At 35.3% G+C, this 23,717-nt stretch overlaps 2 protein-coding genes across 2 annotated transcripts; both read left to right on the top strand.

Moving 5' to 3' along the window:
• Positions 1-630: 630 nt before the first annotated feature.
• On the top strand, positions 631-23,676 carry LOC127510880 (plexin-C1-like). Its single transcript, XM_051891022.1, has 16 exons — positions 631-1,597; positions 1,783-1,908; positions 2,921-3,055; positions 3,508-3,608; positions 3,737-3,848; positions 3,943-4,102; positions 5,980-6,082; positions 6,165-6,258; positions 6,794-6,832; positions 6,987-7,120; positions 7,217-7,396; positions 7,961-8,069; positions 8,264-8,431; positions 8,612-8,773; positions 8,932-9,380; positions 23,438-23,676. Exons 1-15 carry the CDS (start codon positions 698-700, stop codon positions 9,067-9,069), a joined length of 2,661 nt encoding a protein of 886 aa, XP_051746982.1. The 5' UTR covers positions 631-697; the 3' UTR covers positions 9,070-9,380; positions 23,438-23,676.
• On the top strand, positions 14,167-23,241 carry LOC127510877 (plexin-C1-like). Its single transcript, XM_051891020.1, is given in 16 exon segments — positions 14,167-15,206; positions 15,392-15,517; positions 16,038-16,172; positions 16,904-17,004; positions 17,128-17,239; positions 17,334-17,493; positions 20,071-20,182; positions 20,265-20,358; positions 20,890-20,928; positions 21,156-21,289; positions 21,386-21,565; positions 22,128-22,158; positions 22,160-22,237; positions 22,432-22,596; positions 22,777-22,938; positions 23,091-23,241. Coding segments are annotated over 16 exon segments (2,673 nt in total). The 5' UTR covers positions 14,167-14,306; the 3' UTR covers positions 23,235-23,241.
• Positions 23,677-23,717: the final 41 nt, after the last annotated feature.

Genomic DNA, 23,717 nt, shown 5'->3' with positions numbered 1-23,717 from the left:
AGAAAACTTGAACTGATTAAATGTTCTTTAAGCAATTTAATTAATTACTTTGAATAAAATCTGCTGCCAAATACATATATTTAAATTGAATAACACAAAACTAAATGCCTGCTCTAAATCTAAGTTTATTTGATTGTACAAAAATAAAGGTATGGACTGGAGAGACTGTTATCGCTATATTATTATTAGGCTGTTTTTATTTGTTGTTGTTGTTATTATTATCATCATTAATATTCCAGGGTGTATTGCATGTGTATATGTCCCAGAACTGAAATGACTATATAGCCTACGTTCTTTCTGCATACTGTAAATGTAGGCCGGCCTATGCATACATTTGTGTGAGGTACTGATGTCTGGTCAGAGCCTTACATAGTGAGGAGTCAGGGCAGGACACTACTACAAATATTATTAAACAAGTTGTTTTACAATCTTCGTGGGAAAAAAATCTTACTTTGTAAAAAAAACCCTTCCTCTTGATGTCATCAGATCATTTCTAAAACGTTTCACTCAGGTAACTTTTTGGATAGTTATTATTACAAGTTACAATTTCTCTGTAGTATTTAGACCCCCGCCCTCATCTCGCAGGCACAGCACTTCTTTCACTTTCACTCACTTCACCCGTGGGCGCATCTGAGAGCAGTTGATCGCTGTGACAAGATCTCATAGAAGGCCTATCCAACTCATTCAGATATTTAAGATGAGAGGATACTTACTTGGAATACTTGTACTTTTGAAACATTGCATCTGCGGTGATGTGGTGAACTTTGATGGAGACATCAAGGACTTTGTAGTTGGTAAAAGTAAGTTGTTCGTTCTTACTGACCATCGACTACATCAGATGAGACTCGATCTTTCTGAGGAGAAGAGGAAGGACATCACTAACACTGATCAAAATAGAGTCAACATTCTGGTGCCTTTTGATGACAACGACACCCTGATAACCTGTGGGACCTTAACAAATGGATATTGTGAAGTTCTTGACCTCAATGACATTACAAAGAGTATTTACTATGAAAGTGGTATATCGGTAGGACCGAGACAGAATGAGAAATCTGTTGCGTTCATAGCAGGTCCAAGTACCGGTAGGTACCTTTTGGTTGGGAAAAAGGACGATGATGGAAAACCTCCGTATCCTGTTGCTAACTTGTGGAACACTTTACAGTCTCAATATGGTGGGATTTTCTCTGACATAGAGTATCCAACAACCCCCTCGATCCAGAGCACTGCGAGCGATGTGGAGTTTGTTGACGGATTCCAGAGAGTTTCGCCCTCAGAGTCGTACTTGTTTCTCAACGCAAAGACTGACTCAGAGAGTAAAGTGCACGTCCTGTGGATGGACAGCTCTAAAGATAAAAAGACAGAAATCTTCAAATCCCTACAGGCTGCAACGATACAGTGCTGCAATGATAAAGCTCGTCCAGTGCTCGTCGCCTCCACCGTTATTCCCTCAGTGAACGGTGTTATTTGGGCAGGTGTGTTCAGTGCGCAGAATCAGCAGGATCCGGAGAACACCGCGCTGGCTCTGTACGACATCAGTACAGTTAAAGGCCGAGTGAAGAGTTTCTGCTTTACTGGCGACAAGATATGTGGTTCTGAGGTTGGATAATCAGCATTCATGTGTTCAATATACATGCTTTTTTAAAACTGTTAATGTTATTTTAGTTATTTGAGTTATGGTTTGAGTTATGGATTACACTTAGCCTACAATATAATATCTGTTGCATAACAAAACTTAATTTCAGTATTCACTCAAGTCATAATAATTTTATTCTTGTGTTGTAGAGTGGTAGTGCACTTCAGCCGCTCTCTGTGGTGTTCAAGTACAGCTCAATGTCATCAGTGGCAGCAGTTAGAAATGGATCCTGGATTGTGATGTTCATAGGAACCAGTGATGGACAACTGATAAAGGTCTGCCTTGTATCTTATTTTTCACTAGTTTCTTAAATACTCTCCTCTCTAGTTAGAAAATATTAAAGCTCTAAGTATTGTAAAAATTATTATTGCAATCCTGGCCTGTGGGTTTGTGAGGCCTGAATTTCATTGTCATAACATTAAAATGATAGGCCCATAACTACTGTAAACACAAGTGGTTTTGTTTTTAAGAGAAAGCACTTAAATGTACATTTATGCATTTTGGAAAAAGTAAGCACACATGTACTGAGAAACAGGGACAAGTGTTGTTAACATTAAGTTTTTAGGTTAAAATGTATGAATGTATAAGTAGATAAAAGTGAATATTTTACTGGCCACTATTTTATGTTTTTAATTTTTAATAAGTTTTCAGATTTAAGAAGTTTATCAAACAGTAATGTGGCAGCTGAATTATTAAGTAAAATAATGTGTGATTAATATGACATCATAAATCAAATCATTTTATTATAGAATTAGATAAAGTGCTTTAAATTTTTTAAGCCAACTACCCATATAATAAACCTTTAGTTGCACTAACATCAGTGTAAACAAAACAATGCACAAAAGTGAACTGTTGACCATCAGTGAAAATTAGGTACCTATGTGTAAAATTAAAAATGATCACTAAAATTAAATGATTAACATAGAACCTACACATAGAAACATGGATAAATAAATAAATGTAAGCAATGACTATTTTCACGTACCTTTTAAAGAGCAGATCTTTGTAGATGGTTTAGTTTAGATAATGTGAATGATAATTGCTCATATTTTCACTCTGACTCTCTTTTTGCATCTTTATATCAGTTATATATTTTTTCCTAAATTAGTTTCTGCTTTTCTGAGAAACTTGAGCACTTTTATGGAATCTGTGAATAATAATACGGTGATAGGAACTTGATATCTTAGCAATGACCAGTGACATGAATAAATTACATGAATAAAGCACAACAATTATGATGATTTGATTTGGATAAAGTTTGGATAATGATGCTTTTTGTATTTTTAGCTTATGTTGGATGAGAAATTCACACCAGGCTGTCCAATAGTGCTGTACAAATCTGATGATGAACGAGCAGTGCTTCCCAGAATGCACTTTGATCCAGTAGATTTCAAACATATCTACATTGCTTTGAGGAAACAGGTGAAGTTTAAAACTGTACAGTTAATAAAAAGTGGTAGGCTACTCAACATAAAATATATATATTTTTTTAAATCTGTCGTTTCTTCATGCTTGACAAAATTTGTGAAACATATAGTCTATGGCCCCTTTTCACATGAGGCTGCATTTACACAATTATTAACACTGTAAATATAGTCATTTTTTTATATTTTCTTTTTTCATATGTAATGTACATTTATATCACCATACCTTACATTATATTATCCTGACATTTAATGACAAGATTACTGTAACACTGCTGCAGTGGGTTTTAATGCTGATGAGGGAATGACTGTAAGTTTGACATCTTTATTTCTTCTGACTGCTGTAATCAGCCTGTTTTTTTTTTTTGTTTTTTTTTTTGTTGTTTTTTAAATGTCTTGGGAATGCAATAGTGGATGTTTTCTTGCTTTCTGCTCATGTTTCTGATGTAGCTCAGAAGAGTGTCTGTGGTTCAGTGTGCTAACTACAGCACTGTGAAAGACTGCAGAGCTGCTCTGGATCCTCTCTGCGGCTGGTGTGTGAAAACACAGAGGTCAGATTCAAATCTGTTGCAGATACTTATAAAGTATTTAATATGCTAGCTATTTAAAAAAAAAAACATCAGTAACATGGCCAACATGATGCAACCTGGCATAACATGATATATTTTTGTTTGTCTAGATGCTCCACCCAAGATGAATGTTCAGAATCTTCATGGATGTCCACCCCAATAGACTCTCTTCAGAAACCTCTGGTTTCTTTTCAGGCTTGGGCTGAAGAATCTTCCAGAAAGGTATTATTATATTTGATAGAAATATAACTATTTTTCATTGCTTTGACAACATATCAGCAATTCCTATTGACATCTCAATACCCTCTCTACACAGATTACTCTACATCTTGCCTTGAGTCTGGAGAGCACAGGAAATCCCGTCTTCTCATGTTCCTTCACCACAGGAAGTGTGAACCTGTGTGACGGGTCTGATCTGACTGCAGTTTTCCCAAACTGCCACTGTAGTTTTTATGACCAGCTACTACATACTGGAGGTTGGTTCTGTCAGTGCACCTTGTAGTGTACGTCATATTTTAAAAATATTAATTTTTTTTTGTACTTGCAGATAATATGTAGAGAACACTTCCATGACTAAACTCTTGCCACACTTAAGTACACTTAAAAAGTGCAGTTCGTAATAATGTCAAATAAAATATTTTACTTTAAAGTACATTTTAAATCATTGTTTTAATAAGTCAAGTACTTGATTTAAATTTGAACTGTAGTTTGTCATTCAATGCGTAAATATGTTGCCTCTTCATCATTACAAATGTGTAATTACAATTATATTTAAATATATGACATACAAGTTTCAATAGAAATGACATATCATTTTAGTTTAGCACTTTTCAGACAATAAACAGGTGTTTTCAACTCTGGCCCTCAATGTCCACTTTACTGCAGAGTTTTCCTCCAACTCTAATCAAACACACCTGAACAAGCCAGTCAAGGTCTTGACTGGAAAGCCACAGTTAAGTTTGATCAAGTTTGGATCTAAACTCTGCAGGAAAGTGGACCTTGAGAGCCAGAGTTGAAAACCCCTGCAATAGGAGTAATTATGACATTATGTGTACTTAAAGGGAGAGTTCACCCAAAAATAAAAAATCTGTCATCATTTACTCACCCTCAAGTTGTTCCAAACCTGTAAGAGTTTCTTTCTTCTGCTGAAACCAAACAGTTTAATGGGCCGCACTGGCTTTCACAGTTTTTATATATATATATATATATATATATAGATAGATATATATATATATGAAAGTCAGTGGGGTCTATCAACTGTTTGGTTAACCATATTCTTCAAAATATCTTCTTTTGTGTTCAGCAGAAGAAAGAAATTCATACAGGTTTGGAACAACTTGAGGGTGAGTAAATGATGACAGAATTTTCATTTTTGGTTGAACTATCAACCTTATTTTTAATGAGGAATTAAGCTGTTTTCTGTGATTAAGAGAGATTTCTGATTCATAAGCTGCTATAGGTTACTAGAAGAGCAACAAAGTTCAATAAATGGTAAAAAGTATTTGTGCAACAAACCAGTGTGTATATGATTACAATAATAAAATAAAATAATATAACAAATACTAGTTTGCAATATCAAGCAGCATAATGGACTGTTTCTGTACAAGCATGTGACACCAGAAGCCTCGAACATTCAAAGTTAAAAATAGTCATTTCTGCTCTTAGATTAAAATAAGGTAAATAAAAGACAATTAGCACAAGGGATTGCCACATAACAGATCAAGAAAGTGTAAATACACAACAATAGACTCAGAAGTCAGCAATACATAGCCTATGATGACAACATACATAAAATGTGCTGTATTCTGAAATTGCCTGTACTACTGATACAGTAATTCACAACAATATTTTTGTTTTTGTTTTGTTCGCATTTAAACTGAGGGATTGAAACATTTATTCAGTAATATGTGTGATTCCGTGTCTGTTCAGTTTTAGGGAGGAAATGAAGTTCTGTCTAAATTGTGACCACAGAGCACCCGCACATGAGCTACAGATAACTACTCGTCTTATTTCCACAAGTTCCTCTCACTTTATCATCAACCGTAACCATGGTAGTAAGCCTCATGACACCTCTGAAGCCGCAAAAAAAGTACAAGAAATACAAGCAAAACAAATGAGACAAATCTGAGCTAATAAAATATATCTTGCATGCAATGTAAGCCACTTTTGGATAAAAATATTTAGCAACAGCATACAGTAAATATCAACGTGAGAAGTCCTGATCAAACTTTGTTTATTTTATTTATTTATTTATTTATTTTGTGATAATGACCAACTATATCCAGAAAGCCATAATAAACATTTTTAAAATCTCATTCTGATTATTTTTTTGTTATCCATTCAGATTTAAAAGTCTCAGCTATAGTTGCTGTTGAGGATCAGAAGATCACAGAGACGCTGACACTGAGAAACTGCTTGAATATCACAGATAATTCACCAAATCATTCATATACACAGTAAGAACTACACAGCCTAAAAGAGATTCTTCATTTAAAAATGCCATAATTTCAGTCAGATTGTACCATTAAATAAATGCAGGTGTGTGCAGTGTATCTCATCTGGGTGTCAGTGGTCCTCTTCCTCCCTGCGTTGTGATTGGACACAAGGATCTGGACCGCAGTTACACATACAGGTGAGACAATGTTTAACCTACAATTCAATGCAGTATATTTGCTTGTTGATATAATATATAATCTTCATAAAGAGTCAAGAAGAGTGATTTATGGCAGGGCTATTTGCACTAAGTAAAAATAGCAGTATTTTCTTTGCATTAAGTGTAAATAGTAGTTAGATGATAATTACACTTATTTAATTATTATACTATTTGCACCTCAGTGTATTGTAGTATACTATGAAACAGTATGCAATAAAAACACTTTTTGAATATTTTCTTGATTTTTATTTAAAACAAATGCCTCTCTGAGCTGACATGCAATAGGAAAAGGGAGAAGAATGAGTTCAGAAAAAGGCGCCACTACTTCTGTTATCAGCAGATTTTCTTTTGTAATTTTGTCTGGTGGCCAGAGTTAGAGTAAATGGCCTCTGCTAACAAGGCAGACTATTTTCACTTAATATATTGTTGATAACAGAAATATCATTGTGTGACTGAAGCGAAGTCAGTAAGTAAATGAAGTGCTCAGAGTTCTCTCTCTTTTTCTACTCTTTAGGATTCATGTAAAGATCTGCTCTCTCAAATGGACTATAAAGTAAGTGCCATACTGAGTACTGAAGATTTTGTTTTTATAATGTCCTTTAATATACTTTGTTGAATCTCATAACAAAATGTTCAATCACTTACATATGTGCTATATCATATAGAGTGTATGATGTTTCAATAAGTCCTCCATTTGTGTCCTGTAGGAGCCAGAGATTCTCTCTCTGGAGCTCAACAAAGTTTCTTTCCATGGCAGAAACAACGTTTTACTAAGAGGAAAGAACCTGGAATCTGTCACTAAAATCCGTATTCAAGGGGATCTGGACTGTATTCCTAAAGAGTGAGACTCTGTGTGTTTGTGTTTAGTATTATTTATGAATATGTATAGATTGACATAGATGATACTGTGTATCTGTGCATGAATGTTTCTCTTCAGATCTCCAGTGTTTAATCGCTCCAGTGACACTTTAAGGTTCCACATTCCTCCCAGTGGATCTAAAGGAACAGTGAAAGTGTGTGTTGTTACTTTTGACGATCGTTGTCATGGTAACAGCATCATCACTTACAGTTCCCAGCCCAGCTGCACAGGAATACAGCCCACAGTCAGCTGGAGAAGGTAAGAGCATTTCAGACCACTGGCAGATCAGCTTCCACACGCATGCATGTTTGTTTTTCTATTATTGTGGGGACTTTTTATTGACTTTAGTTAATTTTATTATAATCAGGATTAAGTCCAGGAAGTGAATTCCAAGGCAAAATGGAGTTCCAGTTCAAAATGTAGATGATTTCCCTCTTTTATCCACGTAATAGCCTCCAAACGCTGTGCAAATTTCAGACATAAATATAGTGGGATTTTCTGCGTCTATGGTTTAAAAATATAAAATAAGTCCTAACTAGGGTCCTCCAGTGAATCTTGGCCATTTCCACCGATTATAATTATTTTAATTATTCTGATATTTTCTATCCCATATCCCTTATAGAAACCTTTCTTTAAAAAGACATTTTTAGTATGATATATTATTTCTTTTTTATATTATTGTGTATCATTTAATATATATTTTTATACTGTGTAATGTATTTTTTATTATATGTAGTATTATTTTATATAATACTGAGTTCCCCTTCTCTGAATCTGAAGGTTGCTTTTTTATTAAATTGTTTCAAATATCTCTTCATTCAGAGGCGGAAGAAAGATTCATGTTCAAGGGATCAATATGGAATTTGTGGAATCAGTTACTTTCGATAATTATGATCAACGATTCCAAACACAATACAACCCAAGATCAGGGGTAAGACATGTGATTATTATGCTTGCATTCGGCTAAAAGTGAGCTTTACGCTAAAATACCCTACCCTCATTACCCTAATTTTGTCAGGTTGTTTAATTAATTTACTGCTAGTATAATTGTAAAACATTATTTATAGTATTCACAGCTTACATGTAGTTTCATTTAGTCATATTTTATTTGTCTCTCTTTCTCAGGACGTGTGGTTTCACTCACCTTATTATAGATATGATATCAGAAGCTCATTTAAGTTGAATGTTGGAAACTCCACTGTGGACTGTGAACATTTGTCCTTTGAGTATGATCCAGAATTCACTGCATTCACCACCTTACAGGTGGCCAATGATCTACAGGTGAACATTAAGGTGAGTTTAGTATTACAGTGAGTATAAGATCAATGTACAGTTTACATGTTTTTGCACGTGTGCCTACACTATCTGGGACCTGCTGGTCTCAGTAAATAATATTGTGAGCAGTCAGTGTTTTTGCACATCAGCATGTGAATCTCACAACCTTCAGACCATCCCTATTTCTCTCTTTCTCAGAAAAAGGCAGATTTATTGAATTTGAGTATGAGTGAGGTGAATGTGACGGGTTATCAGGGAGATCAGCAGTATCAGTGTGTTTTGGAGAGGATTGAGACCAAAGCTATCATCTGTGAGATTAAAGGAGAATCAGGAGCCGTCACAGCAGTGGACAAGCTCAATGTACGTCTGTTTTGATATTTTCTTGCATATGGTAACTGTAATATTGCCTCTTAATAGATTATCGGGGGATAATCTCTTCACTGTTAAGTTTAATATAAATTTATGTCAACTTCATGAAATATTTTATGTGTAGATAATTTCTGTCATTGTCATTTCAGATCAGCATTGGGAATTATTATGATACCATGACAGGAGAACGTCCAGAGTATTTGGTGTTTTTTTCTATAGTATTTTCTTTAATATGCTTATTCTTTATTCTTATCTTCTGCATTTTGTTATCAATTTTTCGGGTGTAACCCAACATCCAACCTGTTTTTCCTATTCAGCGGCCACTGCAATTCAGATACAGAAACATACAGCCTTTATGAGTAAAATTATGCTGTAAAGTCCTGTTTACACCTATAAGTCAGAGATCACCACAGTAAAATTATCCTTATCTCATTTGTCTCCCTTCTGATCTGGGCTGCGTTTCCCAAAAAGAGTTTCCCTAAGCTGATCGTAGAACAATTGCCACCAATGGTCTTTACGATCAACTTAGGCTTATGATGCTTTTGGGAAACGAAGCCCTGGTCGGATCCATACTGTGGATCTGTTCTCCAGACAGCAGGTGGCGCTTTATACTTACTTATTATAATGCACCATAAAAACAGTCATTTTAAAGTTCCAGGACAAGTCTGCTATTTAGTACTGTAGTACAATTATTTTGTAGTAGAAAGAATGCTTTGAGTGTATCTTTTTCATTGTATACCTACACAATTCCATTGTTCTCTTATTATTAATCTTATATTTTAATGTTAAATGTAATCAGTATACTGCAAAACAGTACAATTACAAATAAACAATTTACAATAATAATTTCAAAGTCGTTTTCCGATTATTACTACTACTATTATTACTATTATTATTACTATTATTACTACTAATATGACTTATCTCAGCTATTAATTGCAATATAAATATACTTTATTTCTGCATAATGAGTAATACATACAGAAATGTGTGCCAAGATAAATCAGTGCCTACATCTTCAAAAACAAAATGGAAAGATTCCTACTAAGAGGTGATAAAAGAACACAAAATTTGGGGTGGAACCAAGAAAAAACACCAAAACTTAATATTTGCTCTAAATCTAACAATGCCATACGGTTCATTTGATGTTAGACGTAGTTTCTCTATTATTCTGCAAATAGAGTCACTGCAAATGACCTCTGTAACGAAGAACTGCTTCAAAGAACTCAATTTACCATAATTATTCTGGCAGAAAAGCATCACTAGAGCACTGATGATACAGCCCACAAATACACATGGGATGGGATAATAGGAGTTCTCATATTGTGCGGCATCCTGATCGCAGCTAGGATACGATATAAATAAAGCTACGTGGATTAGGAAGTACCTCTGATTGGTTGGTGCTGGAAGAACCAATCAGCGATTGTTAGAGTTTCATGACTGAACTTTATATTTATTTCACATGTATGCATAATGAGTTCTGTATTAACCAATCAGATGTGGCTACGTCATTACGCCGGGATTAGTTCACTGTTTGTTTTATGTTTAGCGTCAGTATGCTCGCAGGCTCTGGTGCGGGTGGTTGTATATAAACCCATCAGCGTTGGGCAAGAGCATAAACCCCCGCTAATTGTAAAATTGTGATTTAATAAGTTAAGTAAACGGATTCTCTTTGTTGTGTGCCTCTCTTCACACCTCCACAGACACTGATAAACTAAAGACGAGAGCACAAGTGGTGTCAGAAGCGCAGCGCGATTGACAAGTCACCAGCGAATTGTTCAAGCGAACTGCTGACTGCACTAAAGTCTAGTAAAAACTTGCCGAAATTGTTTTTATGACTACCGCTACTTCTCCTCAGGATGGGTTAATGATAGTAACGTTACGCTGAATAGAATTCTCAATAATTTCGGTAAAGCACATCTTTTGTATTGTCAGTCAGGGGTGATTCCAGGATTTTTTTAAATGGGGGAGGCACAGGAGGGACCAAGAAGCAGTCATGGGGGGCCCATGGGAAATTCTAAAATTGAACTGGAAATAAATACTGGCATAGAAAACATTAAGCACAATTTGTTGTAGGGGGGTCTGGGTGTATCCTCCCCCAGAAGAAATTTTTTGTGATTTTAACATGTAACCAAAGCATTCTGGTGCATTCTGACAAGAAAAAAGAAAAAGAAAAAACAACAACATTTGCTTCAAGTAGAAAACAAACAACAACAACAAAAAACATTATCGACACTAGGGCTGGACATTGAAACAAATTTCACAATTGGATTAGATTTTGATTCAGAAGCTTGCGATTTGATTTCGATTTGATTACCTTCAATATTAAATGGTGGCTGTCATAAAATGGATTCATACATTCAATATTGAAGTACGTTAAGCACAAATACAATGAATATGCAATAGCTTATAGTGCATATATTTAGCAAAATGATCCTCTCTAACTTCATTTTTGTAGCTGACTAACAAGCTTTTGGACATTGAACGGCTTTTCTAAGGTAAATGTGACGGTAAATGTGAAATTTTTGAAGTTGTTTTATTGACGCCTTTCCGCGGTTGAAACACTGATTGATCGATTACATGTGGTATGATATGGATTTCGGTAAGCTGTACTGTATCTTTCAACATATCTTCGGATGTTCATTCATGTTTATTCCGTGTTGTAACTAGTAAAGCGGAAGAGATGATCGGTTCACCTCCGATCTTTGTGAACTGAAGCGCTACAGCGATCAGTCATGCCACAGAGCACCAAGAAAGACGTGACAGCTCGAGAGGCGTCTATGGTCTCACTCCAGTCTATGGGAAAGTAGCCCATTTTTGATTCTTGTGAGGTTTATTGTGCTTGCAAAATTGCACTGCTGCTGAATAACACTGATAAGTCATCTCTATTCAATAGTCTGCCGAAGTTAAACTACTACCTACATACAATAGCTTTGTATGTTACACCTCACCACATCAGTTACACGAAAGTAATCAGACTAAATAATAACATGCAGTGCGATATTTCAAAATATATAATTAAATGTGTACATTCTATAAACAGTACTGTGTCGTGGTGTCTCTCTCTCCTGTTTGAAAACACAGGGAACTGTGATTCTGCTTCGCAAATCAAGCAGAGATTGACCGGACCACACTCTGATCGAATGAGTGATTGACAGCGCTCTAATCCAATGGCGTTGGGCATTGTCACTCGTATTTCTTAAGGAACACTGCCCAACAGCGACACCCGCAAGTAAAGTTACAGCAGGAGTCATGCCTCCCTTTGCTCTCATAGAAAACCATCAGACCCCCAGCGTGCGGTGGGTTTTGTGGGGGGTAATTGATAATGAATGGGGGAAAGTCACGTGAGAGGAGGCAATGTCTCCATCGCGCTATGACTGGATGTAATTGGTTATGATTGGATATGATTGGTTTGTGCGATATATTCCGCTTCTTGTTTACGTGCACGTTCTGCGTGTCAGTTTGAATGAACAAATGATGGCGTCAATGGGAAGACTAATTGAAAAGTAAGTAAACAGATCACCCAGTTAGATATCACTGCTTTATGTCACGTCAAAATCAAACTTGAAATGGACTGAAAACACGTTGACTGCGGGGGTTTTTAGTGCAATCAGCTTGGTGAAATTAAAAATACAATTCATGTCTGAGACAGACAGTGTTTACGGAGCATGACCGATGATCCAAAATAGCCTAAGTTGACTATTAAAAAGAAAAACATCAATACACAAATAAAATATATTGTTTAAATTATTATTGCCTTTAGTTATTATTTTGGAATAAATGTAGAAATGCTTAAAACACTAACTTGATGAGATTGACTTGGTTTTGATAAATAGGACATTTATCACAAAACATTGTTAATGAAAAATTACAAAATAGAAATGTATTTGGTTTCTTTTTTTCTTTTTTGATGTAATGTAATGTTCATTTAACAAGGAAGCTGTGTCAACGTTAAGAGTAATGCACATGAATTTACATTGATTCATAAATAAAAAATTTGCCTCCTCATTTCAGAACACCACTGCATGCCACTGGTCCTGACCTTAACCTCAGTAAAAGTCTTTGGGATGTGCTGGAGGAGACTTTACAGAGTGCTCACCTCTTGCATTGTCAATACAAGATCTTGACCAAAAATTGATGCACCTCTTTATGTAAATAACATCACAACATTTATTTCCATCAAGAGGTGCATCAATTTTTGGTCAAGATCTTGTATTGACAATACAAGAGGTGAGCACTCTGTAAAGTCTACTCCAGCACATCCCAAAGACTTTTAATGAAATTAAGGTCAGGACTCAGAGGTGCCAATTCATGTGTGAAAATGATTCTTCATGCTCTCTCCCAACAATTATTTCACAATTTGAGCCTGATGAATCTTGACATTATCATCTTGGAATATGGCCTTGATACATCTTCCTACATGGTTGTTTAGGAAACGAAAATCTACACACTCCATCTTTTAGGGTTAAAAGAACTGTGGCCAAACATATGACATGCTAGAAACATAATAATCACTGTAATAATGATCCATCCATAGACTCTTAAGTATTTGCCCATTAGAATCCAAACAGCGACTTTGGTTTCAGACTGAATAAGCCAAAGTTGTTACCATTACCTCAAAAATAATATAGGCTGTTTATGGTACATTGCTTGTGTGTTTTTAAGACACTCATAATAAACTTGTAATGTACTGTACTTAGAACACAAATAAAGTACACTTTAATATCATTAATCGAGCGTGTAATTAGTCCCTACACAGACAGAGTAAGTATACTTGCAGTTCTTCAATTTTAGCACATAAAAGCACACTTAATTCTCTTAATAGTATGCTTTACTATTTAATTGCAAGAAAAATATACTTCGTACAAAAGTAGTTGTTCCAAAATAGCAAACTTCAAGTTAACTTATTATTAAGACACTTCAAGTATACCCCCCCCCCCCCCCCAAAAAAAAATGTACAAAAGCTGTCACTGGGACTGTACCCTTTTAAAAGGTTCTAATATGTACCATTAAGGTACTAATATGTACCTACACTTTTGGTTACCAATATGTACCTTTGAGGTAATAAGCACTCTACAAAGGTGTACCTTTTTAAAGTACCGTCCCAGTGTCAGCTTTTGTGCCTTTTTTTTGAGAGTGTACGAATATTGTTAGGCCTATTAAACAAGTTGATTTACAAACTTAAAAAATCTTACTTCGATAAACCTCCTTTCTCTTGATGTCATCAGATAATTTCTAAAACGAGGCATAGTCTATTTTATTTTTTTAATTTTATGCTTCTGTAGCTTATACAAATAAATGTAGTTTAAAAAAAACTTTTTTTCAAGTAACTTTTTGGATAGTTATTAAACATTTTAGAAATGACAATTTATCTGTAGCATCTATAGACCTCCGCCCTCCTTTCACAGCACTGCTTTCACTTCCACTCACTTCACCCGTACACGCATCTGAGAGCAGTTGATCGCTGTGACAAGATCTCAACAATTACAACAGAAGGCCTATCCAACTCATTCAGATATTTAAGATGAGAGGATACTTACTTGGAATACTTGTACTTTTGAAACATTGCTTTTGCGGTGATGATGTGAACTTTGATGGAGACATCAAGGACTTTGTAGTTGGTAAAAGTAAGTTGTTCGTTCTTACTGACCATCGACTACATCAGATGAGACTCGATCTTTCTGAGGAGAAGAGGAAGGACATCACTAACACTGATCAAAATAGAGTCAACATTCTGGTGCCTTTTGACGACAACGACACCCTGATAACCTGTGGGACCTTTACAAATGGATATTGTGAAGTTCTTGACCTCAATGACATTACAAAGAGCATTTACTATGAAAGTGGTATATCGGTAGGACCGAGACAGAATGAGAAATCTGTTGCGTTCATAGCAGGTACGAGTACCAGCAGGTACCTTTTGGTTGGGAAAAAGGACGATGATGGAAAACCTCCGTATCCTGTTGTTATCTTGTGGAACACTTTACAGTCTCAATATGGTGGGATTTTCAATAACATAGAGCATTTATCAACCCCCTCGATCCAGAGCACCGCGTGCGACGTGGAGTTTGTTGACGGATTCCAGAGAGTTTCGCCCTCAGAGTCGTACTTGTTTCTCAACGCAAAGACTGACTCAGAGAGTAAAGTGCACGTCCTGTGGATGAACAGCTCTAAAGATAAAAAGACAGAAATCTTCAAATCCCTACAGGCTGCAACGATACAGTGCTGCAATGATAAAGCTCGTCCAGTGCTCGTCGCCTCCACCGTTATTCCCTCAGTGAACGGAGTTATTTGGGCAGGTGTGTTCAGTGCGCAGAATCAGCAGGATCCGGAGAACACCGCGCTGGCTCTGTACGACATCAGTACAGTTAAAGGCCGAGTGAAGGGTTTCTGCTTTACTGGTGACAAGATATGTGGTTCTGAGGTTGGATAATCAGCATTCATGTGTTCAATATACATGCTTTTTTAAAACTGTTAATGTTATTTTAGTTATTTGAGTTATGGTTTGAGTTATGGATTACACTTAGCCTACAATATAATATCTGTTGCATAACAAAACTTAATTTCAGTATTCACTCAAGTCATAATAATTTTATTCTTGTGTTGTAGAGTGGTAGTGCACTTCAGCCGCTCTCTGTGGTGTTCAAGTACAGCTCAATGTCATCAGTGGCAGCAGTTAGAAATGGATCCTGGATTGTGATGTTCATAGGAACCAGTGATGGACAACTGATAAAGGTCTGCCTCGTATCTTATTTTTCACTAGTTTCTTAAATACTCTCCTCTCTAGTTAAAAAATATTAATGCTCTAAGTATTGTAAAAAATGTTATTGTAATCCTGGCCTGTGGGTTTGTGAGGCCTTAATTTTGTGGTCATGGACATAAGTGTAAAAATTGTCATAACATTAAAATGATAGGCCCATAACTACTGTAAACACAAGTGGTTTTGTTTTTAAGAGAAAGCACTTAAATGTACATTTATGCATTTTGGAAAAAATAAGCACACATGTACTGAGAAACAGGGACAAGTGTTGTTAACATTAAGTTTTTAGGTTAAAATTTATGAATGAATAAGTAGCTAAAAGTGAATATTTTACTGGCCACTATTTTATGTTTTTAATTTTTAATCAGTTTTCAGATTTACGCAGTTTATATATCAGTACATGTATAACATGAATAAATTACATGAATAAAGCACAACAATTATGATGATTTGATTTGGATAAAGTTTGGATAATGATACTTTTTGTATTTTTAGCTTATGTTGGATGAGAACTTCAAACCAGGCTGTCCAATAGTGCTGTACAAATCTGCAGATGAACGAGCAGTGTTTCCCAGAATGCACTTTGATCCAGTAGATTTCAAACATATCTACATTGCTTTGAGGAAACAGGTGAGGTTTAAAACTGTACAGTTAATAAAATGCTGTACTCAACATTTAAAATATTTTTTTAAATCTGTTGTTTCTTGGCAAAATTTGCGAAGCATTGTATGTGACCCTGGACCACAAAACCAGTCGTAAGTCGCACGGGTATATTTGTAGCAATAGCCAACAATACATTGTATGGGTCAAAATGATCGATTTTAAGATATTTTGTAAATTTCCTACCATATCAAAAATGTATTTTTGTGAGTGGATATGTATTGCTAAGAACTTCATGTGGACAACTTTAAAGGCGATTTTCTCAATATTTTGATTTTCTTGCACCCTCAGATTCCAGATTTTTTCATATTGTTGTATCTCAGCCAAATATTGTCTTATCCTAACAAACCATACATCAATGTAAAGCTTATTTATTCAGCTTTCACATGATGTAAATGTGGTTCAGGGTCACATATAGACCATGGCCCCTTTTCACTTGATGCTGCATTTACACAATTATTAACATTGTAAATATAGACATTTTTCAAAATATTTTCAAATATAATGTGCATTTATATCAGCATACCTTAAGGTATCCTGACATTAAATAAGAAACTAACACTGCTGCAATGGGTTTTAATAGAGCTGATGACTGTAAGTTTGGCATCTTTATTTCTTCTGACTGCTGTAATCAACCTGTTTTTTGTTGTTGTTGTTGTTTTTTATAAATGTCTTGCTTTCTGTTCATGTTTTTGATGTAGCTCAGAAGAGTGTCTGTGGTTCAGTGTGCTAAATACAGCTCTATGAAAGACTGCAGAGCTGCTCTGGATCCTCTCTGTGGCTGGTGTGTAAAAACAAAGAGGTCAGATTCAAATCTGTTGCACTTATGAAATATTTAATATGCTAGCTACTCAGTATCAGTAACATGGCCAACATGATGCAACCTGGCATAACAACTCTAAATGATATATTTTTGTTTGTCTAGATGCTCCACCCAAGATGAATGTTCAAAATCTTCATGGATGTCCACCCCAAAAGACTCTCTTCAGAAACCTCTGGTTTCTTTTCAGGCTTGGGCTGAAGAATCTTCCAGAAAGGTATTATTATATTTGATAGAAATATAACTATTTTTCATTGCTTTGACAACATATCAGCAATTCCTATTGACATCTCAATACCCTCTCTACACAGATTACTCTACATCTTGCCTTGAGTCTGGAGAGCACAGGAAATCCCGTCTTCTCATGTTCCTTCTCCACAGGAAGTGTTAACCTGTGTGACGGGTCTGACCTGACTGCAGTTTTCCCAAACTGCCACTGTAGTATTTCTGACCAGCTACTACATACTGGAGGTTGGTTCTGTCAGTGCACCTTGTAGTGTACGTCATATTTTAAAAATATTAATTTTTTTTGTACTTGCAGATAATATGTAGAGAACACTTCCATAACTAAACTCTTGCCACACTGAAGTACACTTAAAAAGTGCACTTCGTAATAATGTCAAATAAAATATTTTTACTTTAAAGTACATTTTAAATAATTGTTTTAATAAGTCAAGTACTTGGTTTAAATTTGAACTGTAGTTTGTCATTCAATGCATAAATATATTTTAAATGTACTAAATTGCAACTTCATCATTACAAATGTATTTAAATACATGACATACAAGATTCAATAAAAATTACATAACATTTTAGTTTAGCATATTTCAGACAAAAGAACAGGGGTTCCCAACTCTGGCCCTCGATGAGTTTTCCTCCAACTCTAATCAAACACACCTGAACAAGCCAATCAAGGTCTTCAGGATAACTGGAAAGCCACAGTTGAGTTTGATCAAGTTTGGATCTAAACTCTGCACGAAAGTGGACCTTGAGAGCCAGAGTTGAAAACCCCTGCAATAGAAGTAATTATGACATTATGTGTACTTAAAGGGATAGTTCACGCAAAAATAAAAATTCTGAAAACATTATATTTAGCTTGCACACAAGTATATTTCTATAATAAGTACTAGGATGCTAATGTGTGCTTAATTTTCACAAGGGTTTGCAGAGAGTCTGAAGGATATTGCTGTATATCAACCTTATTTTTAATGTGGAATTAAAATTTCCTGATAATGTACTCACCCCCATGTCATCCAAAATGTTTATGTCTTTCTTTCTTCAGTCGAAAAGAAATTAAGATTTTTGAGGAAAACATTCCAGGATTTTTCTCCATATAGTGGACTTTAACGGTTACCAATGGTTTGAAGGTCCAAATTGCAGTTTTAATGCAGCTTCAAATGATCCCAGATAAGGAATAAGGGTCTTATCTACCAAAACGATTGGTAATTTTCTAAAAAAAAAAAAAAAATGAAAATTATATACTTTTTAACCACAAATGCTTGTCTTGCACTAGCTCTGTGTTGTGCATATGCAACTTCATGCATTACGTAGTCATGCTGGAAAAGACACGCGTGACGTAGGTGTAAGTACCGACCCAGTGTTTACAAAGCAAATGTGCAAAGACCAAGTCAAACGCCCTTTACAAAAAAAAGGTAAAACAACAATGACAATGTCAGACGATTTTGAAGGTGGAGGAAAAAAATAGATGTTGTTTTTCGCCCTACCCTACCCTACTGCTGGGTCGGTACTTCACGCATGACCTTTCCGACATGACCACATAATGTGCATCACAGAGCTAGTGCAAGATGAGCATTTGTAGTTAAAAAGTATATAAATATCATTTTTTTAGAAAATGACAGATCATTTCGCTAGATAAGACCCTCATTCCTCGGCTGGGAGTCCTTTGAAGCTGCACTGAAACTGCAATTTGGACCTTCAACCCATTGGTAGCTGTTGATGTCCACTCTATGGAGAAAAATCCTGGAACGTTTTCCTTAAAAACCTTAATTTCTTTTTGGCTGAAGAAAAAAAGACATGAACATCTTGGATGACATGAGAGTGAGGAAATTATCAGGAAATTTTAATTCTGAAGTGAACTAATCCTTTAAGCCGTTTACTGTGAATATGAGAAATTTCTGATTTATTAGCTGCTATAGGTAATTAACTAGAAGAGTAACAAAGTGAAGGGAATGGTAAAACTATTTGTGCAACAAACCAGTGTGTATATGATTACAATAATGAATTTAAATAATATAGTAACAAATACCAGTTTGCAATATCAAGCAGCATAATGGACTGTTTCTGTACAAGCATGTGACACCAGAAGCCTCGAACATTCAAAGTTAAAAATAGTCATTTCTGCTCTTAGATTAAAATAAGATGGATAAAAGACAATTAGCACAAGGGATTGCCACATAACAGATCAAGAAAGTGTAAATACACAACAATAGGCTCAGAAGTCAGCAATACATAGCCTATGATGACAACATACATAAAATGTGCTGTATTCTGAAATTGCCTGTACTACTGATACAGTAATTCACAATCAGAGTTTTATTCTAGTCGTTTTTTGTTTTAATCTGTATGTTTTTCACATTTAAACTTAGGGATTGTAACACTGATTCAGTGTGTGTCTGTTCAGTTTTAGGGAGGAAATGAAGTTCTGTCTAAAATGTGACCACAGAGCACCCGCATATGAGCTACAGATAACTACTCGTCTTATTTCCACAAGATATTTCCTCTCACTTTCTCAGCAATTGTAACCATGGTAGTAACCCTTATGACACCGCTGAAGCTGCAAAAAAAAATCCAAAAAGAAATACAAGCAAAAAAAAATTAGGCAAATCTGAGCTAATAAAATATATCTTACATGCAATGTAAGCCACTTTGGATAAAAATGTCTAGCAATAGCAAACAGTAAATATCAACGTGAGAAGTCCTGATCAAACTTTCTGTTTATTTTTGTGATAATGACCAACTATACCCAGAAAGCCATGTAATAAACCTTTTTAGAATCTCATTCTGATTATTTTTTTGTTATCCCTTCAGATTTAAAAGTCTCAGCTATAGTTGCTGTTGAGGATCAGAAGATCACAGAGACGCTGACACTGAGAAACTGCTTGAATATCACAGATAATTCACCAAATCATTCATATACACAGTAAGAACTGCACAGCCTAAAAGAGATTCTTCATTTAAAAATGCCATAATTTCAGTCAGATTGTACCATTAAATAAATGCAGGTGTGTGCAGTGTATCTCATCTGGGTGTCAGTGGTCCTCTTCCTCCCTGCGTTGTGATTGGACACAAGGATCTGGACCACAGTTACACATACAAGTGAGACATTGTTTAACCTACAATTCAATGCAGTATATTTGCTTATTGATATAACAATCTTGATAAAGAGTAACGATGAGTGATTTATGGCAGGGCTATTTGCATTAAGTGAAAATAGCAGTATTTTCTGTGCATTAAGTGTAAATAGTAGTTAGATGATTATAGTGAAAATAGTGGCAGATACTATTTGCACATCAGTGTATTGTAGTATACTATAAAACAGTATGCAATAATAACATAACATAACAAATTTTGAATAACTTCTTGATTTTTTTATTTAAAATAAATGCCTCTCCGAGCTGACATGCGATGAGAAACAGGAGAAGAAAAAGGCGCCACTACTTCTGTTATCAGCAGATTTTCTTTTGTAATTTTGTCTGGTGGCCAGAGTTAGAGTAAATGGCCTCTGCCAACAAGGCAGACTATTTTCAATTAATTGATTGTTAATAGCAGAAATATCATTGTGTGACTGAAGCGAAGTCAGGAAGTAAATGAAGCACTCAGAGGTCTCTCTGTTTTTCTACTCTTTAGGATTCATGTAAAGATCTGCTCTCTGAAATGGACTATAAAGTAAGTGCCATACTGAGTACTGAGGATTTTGTTTTTATAATGTCCTTTAATATGCTCTTTTGAATCTCATAACAAAATGTTCAATCACTTACATATGTGCTATATCATATAGAGTGTGTGTGTGTGTGTGTGTGTGTGTGTGTGTGTGTGTGTGTGTGTGTGTGTCTTTGTATATATGATGTTTCAGTAAGCCAGTTTGCAACATAATAAGCATTTGTGTCCTGTAGGAGCCAGAGATTTTCTCTCTGGAGCCCAACAAAGTTTCCTTCCATGGCAGAAACAACGTTTTACTAAGAGGAAAGAACCTGGAATCTGTCACTAAAATCCGTATTCAAGGGGATCTGGACTGTATTCCTAAAGAGTGAGACTCTGTGTGTTTGTGTTTAGTATTATTTATGAATATGTGTAGATTGACATAGATGATACTGTATATTTGTGCATGAATATTTCTCTTCAGATCTCCAGTGTTTAATCGCTCCAGTGACACTTTAAGGTTCCACATTCCTCCCAGTGGATCTAAAGGAACAGTGAAAGTGTGTGTTGTTACTTTTGACGATCGTTGTCATGGTAACAGCATCATCACTTACAGTTCCCAGCCCAGCTGCACAGGAATACAGCCCACAGTCAGCTGGAGAAGGTAAGAGCATTTCAGACCACTGGCAGATCAGCTTCCACACACATGCATGTTTGTTTTTCTATCATTGTGGGGACTTTTTATTGACTTTAGTTAATTTTATTATAATCAGGATTAAGTCCAGGAAGTGAATTCCAAGGCAAAATGGAGTTCCAGTTCAAAATGTAGATGATTTCCCTCTTTTTTCCACATAATAGCCTCCAAACGCTGTGCAAATTTCAGACATAAATATAGTGGGATTTTCTGCGTCTATGGTTTAAAAATATAAAATAAGTCCTAACTAGGGTCCTCCAGTGAATCTTGGCCATTTCCACCGATTATAATTATTTTAATTATTCTGATATTTTCTTTCCCATATTCCTTATAGAAACCTTTCTTTAAAAAGACATTTTTAGTATGATATATTATTTCTTTTTTATATTATTGTGTATTATTTAATTTATATTTTATACTGTATAATGTATTTTTTATTATGTAGTATTATTTTATATAATACTGAGTTTCCCCTTCTCTGAATCTGAAGGTTGCTTTTTTATTAAATTGTTTCAAATATCTCTTCATTCAGAGGCGGAAGAAAGATTCATGTTCAGGGGAGTCAATATGGAATTTGTGGAATCAGTTACTTTCGATAATTATGATCAACGACTCCAAACACAATACAACCCAAGATCAGGGGTAAGACATGTGATTATTATGCTTGCATTCGGCTAAAAGTGAGCTTTACGCTAAAATACCCTACCCTCATTACCCTAATTTTGACAGGTTGTTTCATTAATTTACTGCTAGTATAATTGTAAAACATTATTTATAGTATTCACAGCTTACATGTAGTTTCATTTAGTCATATTTTAATTGTCTGTCTTTCTCAGGACGTGTGGTTTCACTCACCAGATAATTATGGACATAGGATTGGTTTCAAGTTGAATTTTGGAAACTCCACTGTGGACTGTGAGCATTTGTCCTACGAGTATAATCCAATATTCACTGCATTCACCACCATACAGGTGGCCAGTGATCTACAGGTGAACATTAAGGTGAGTTTAGTATTACAGTGAGTATAAGATCAATGTACAGTCTGCATGTTTTGGCATGCGTGCCCACACTATCTGGGACCGGCTGGTCTCAGTAAATAATATTGTGAGCAGTCAGTGTTTTTGCACATCAGCATGTGAATCTCACAACCTTCAGACCATCCCTATTTCTCTCTTTCTCAGAAAAAGGCAGATGCATTGAATTTGAGTATGAGTGAGGTGAATGTGACGGGTTATCAGGGAGATCAGCAGTATCACTGTGTTTTGGAGAGGATTGAGTACAAAGCCATTATCTGTGAGATTAAAGGAGAATCAGGAGCCGTCACAGCAGTGAACACTCTCAAAGTAAGTCTGTTTTGATATTTTCTTGCATATGGTAACTGTAATATTGCCTCTTAATAGATTATAGGGTTAAGTTTAATATAAATCTAAGTCAACTTCATGAGATATTTTATAAATGTATAATAGATCGATAATTTCTTTCATTGTCATTTCAGATTCGAGTTGGGAATTATTATTATTATGATCTCACTATGGGAGAACGTCCAGAGTATTTGGTGTTTTTTTCTATAGTATTTTCTTTAATATGCTTATTCTTTATTCTTATCTTCTGCATTTTGTTATCAATTTTTCGAGTGTAACCCAACATCCAACCTGTTTTTCCTATTCAATGGCCGCTGCAATTCAGATACAGAAACATACAGCCTTTATGAGTAAAATTATGCTGTAAAGTCCTGTTTACACCTATAAGTCAGAGATCACCACAGTAATATTATCCTTACCATATTTCTCACCCTTCTGATCTTGTCAGATCCATACTGTGGATCTGTTCTCCAGACAGCAGGTGGCACTTTATACTCACTTATTATAATGCACCATAAAAACAGTCATTTTAAAGTTCCAGGACAAGTCTGCTATTTAGTACTGTAGTACAATTATTTTGTAGTAGAAAGAATGCTTTGAGTGTATCTTTTTCATTGTATACCTACACAATTCCATTGTTCTCTTATTATTAATCTTATATTTTAATGTTAAATGTAATCAGTATACTGCAAAACAGTACAATTACAAATAAACACTTTACAATACTAATTTCAAAGTCATTTTCTGATTATTACTACTGT

This window comes from Ctenopharyngodon idella, chromosome 4 (assembly GCF_019924925.1).
Source record: "Ctenopharyngodon idella isolate HZGC_01 chromosome 4, HZGC01, whole genome shotgun sequence".
NCBI lineage: Eukaryota > Metazoa > Chordata > Actinopteri > Cypriniformes > Xenocyprididae > Ctenopharyngodon > Ctenopharyngodon idella.
The sequence above is the reverse complement of the archived record's forward strand: the minus strand, read 5'-3'. Positions and strand labels throughout refer to the sequence as shown.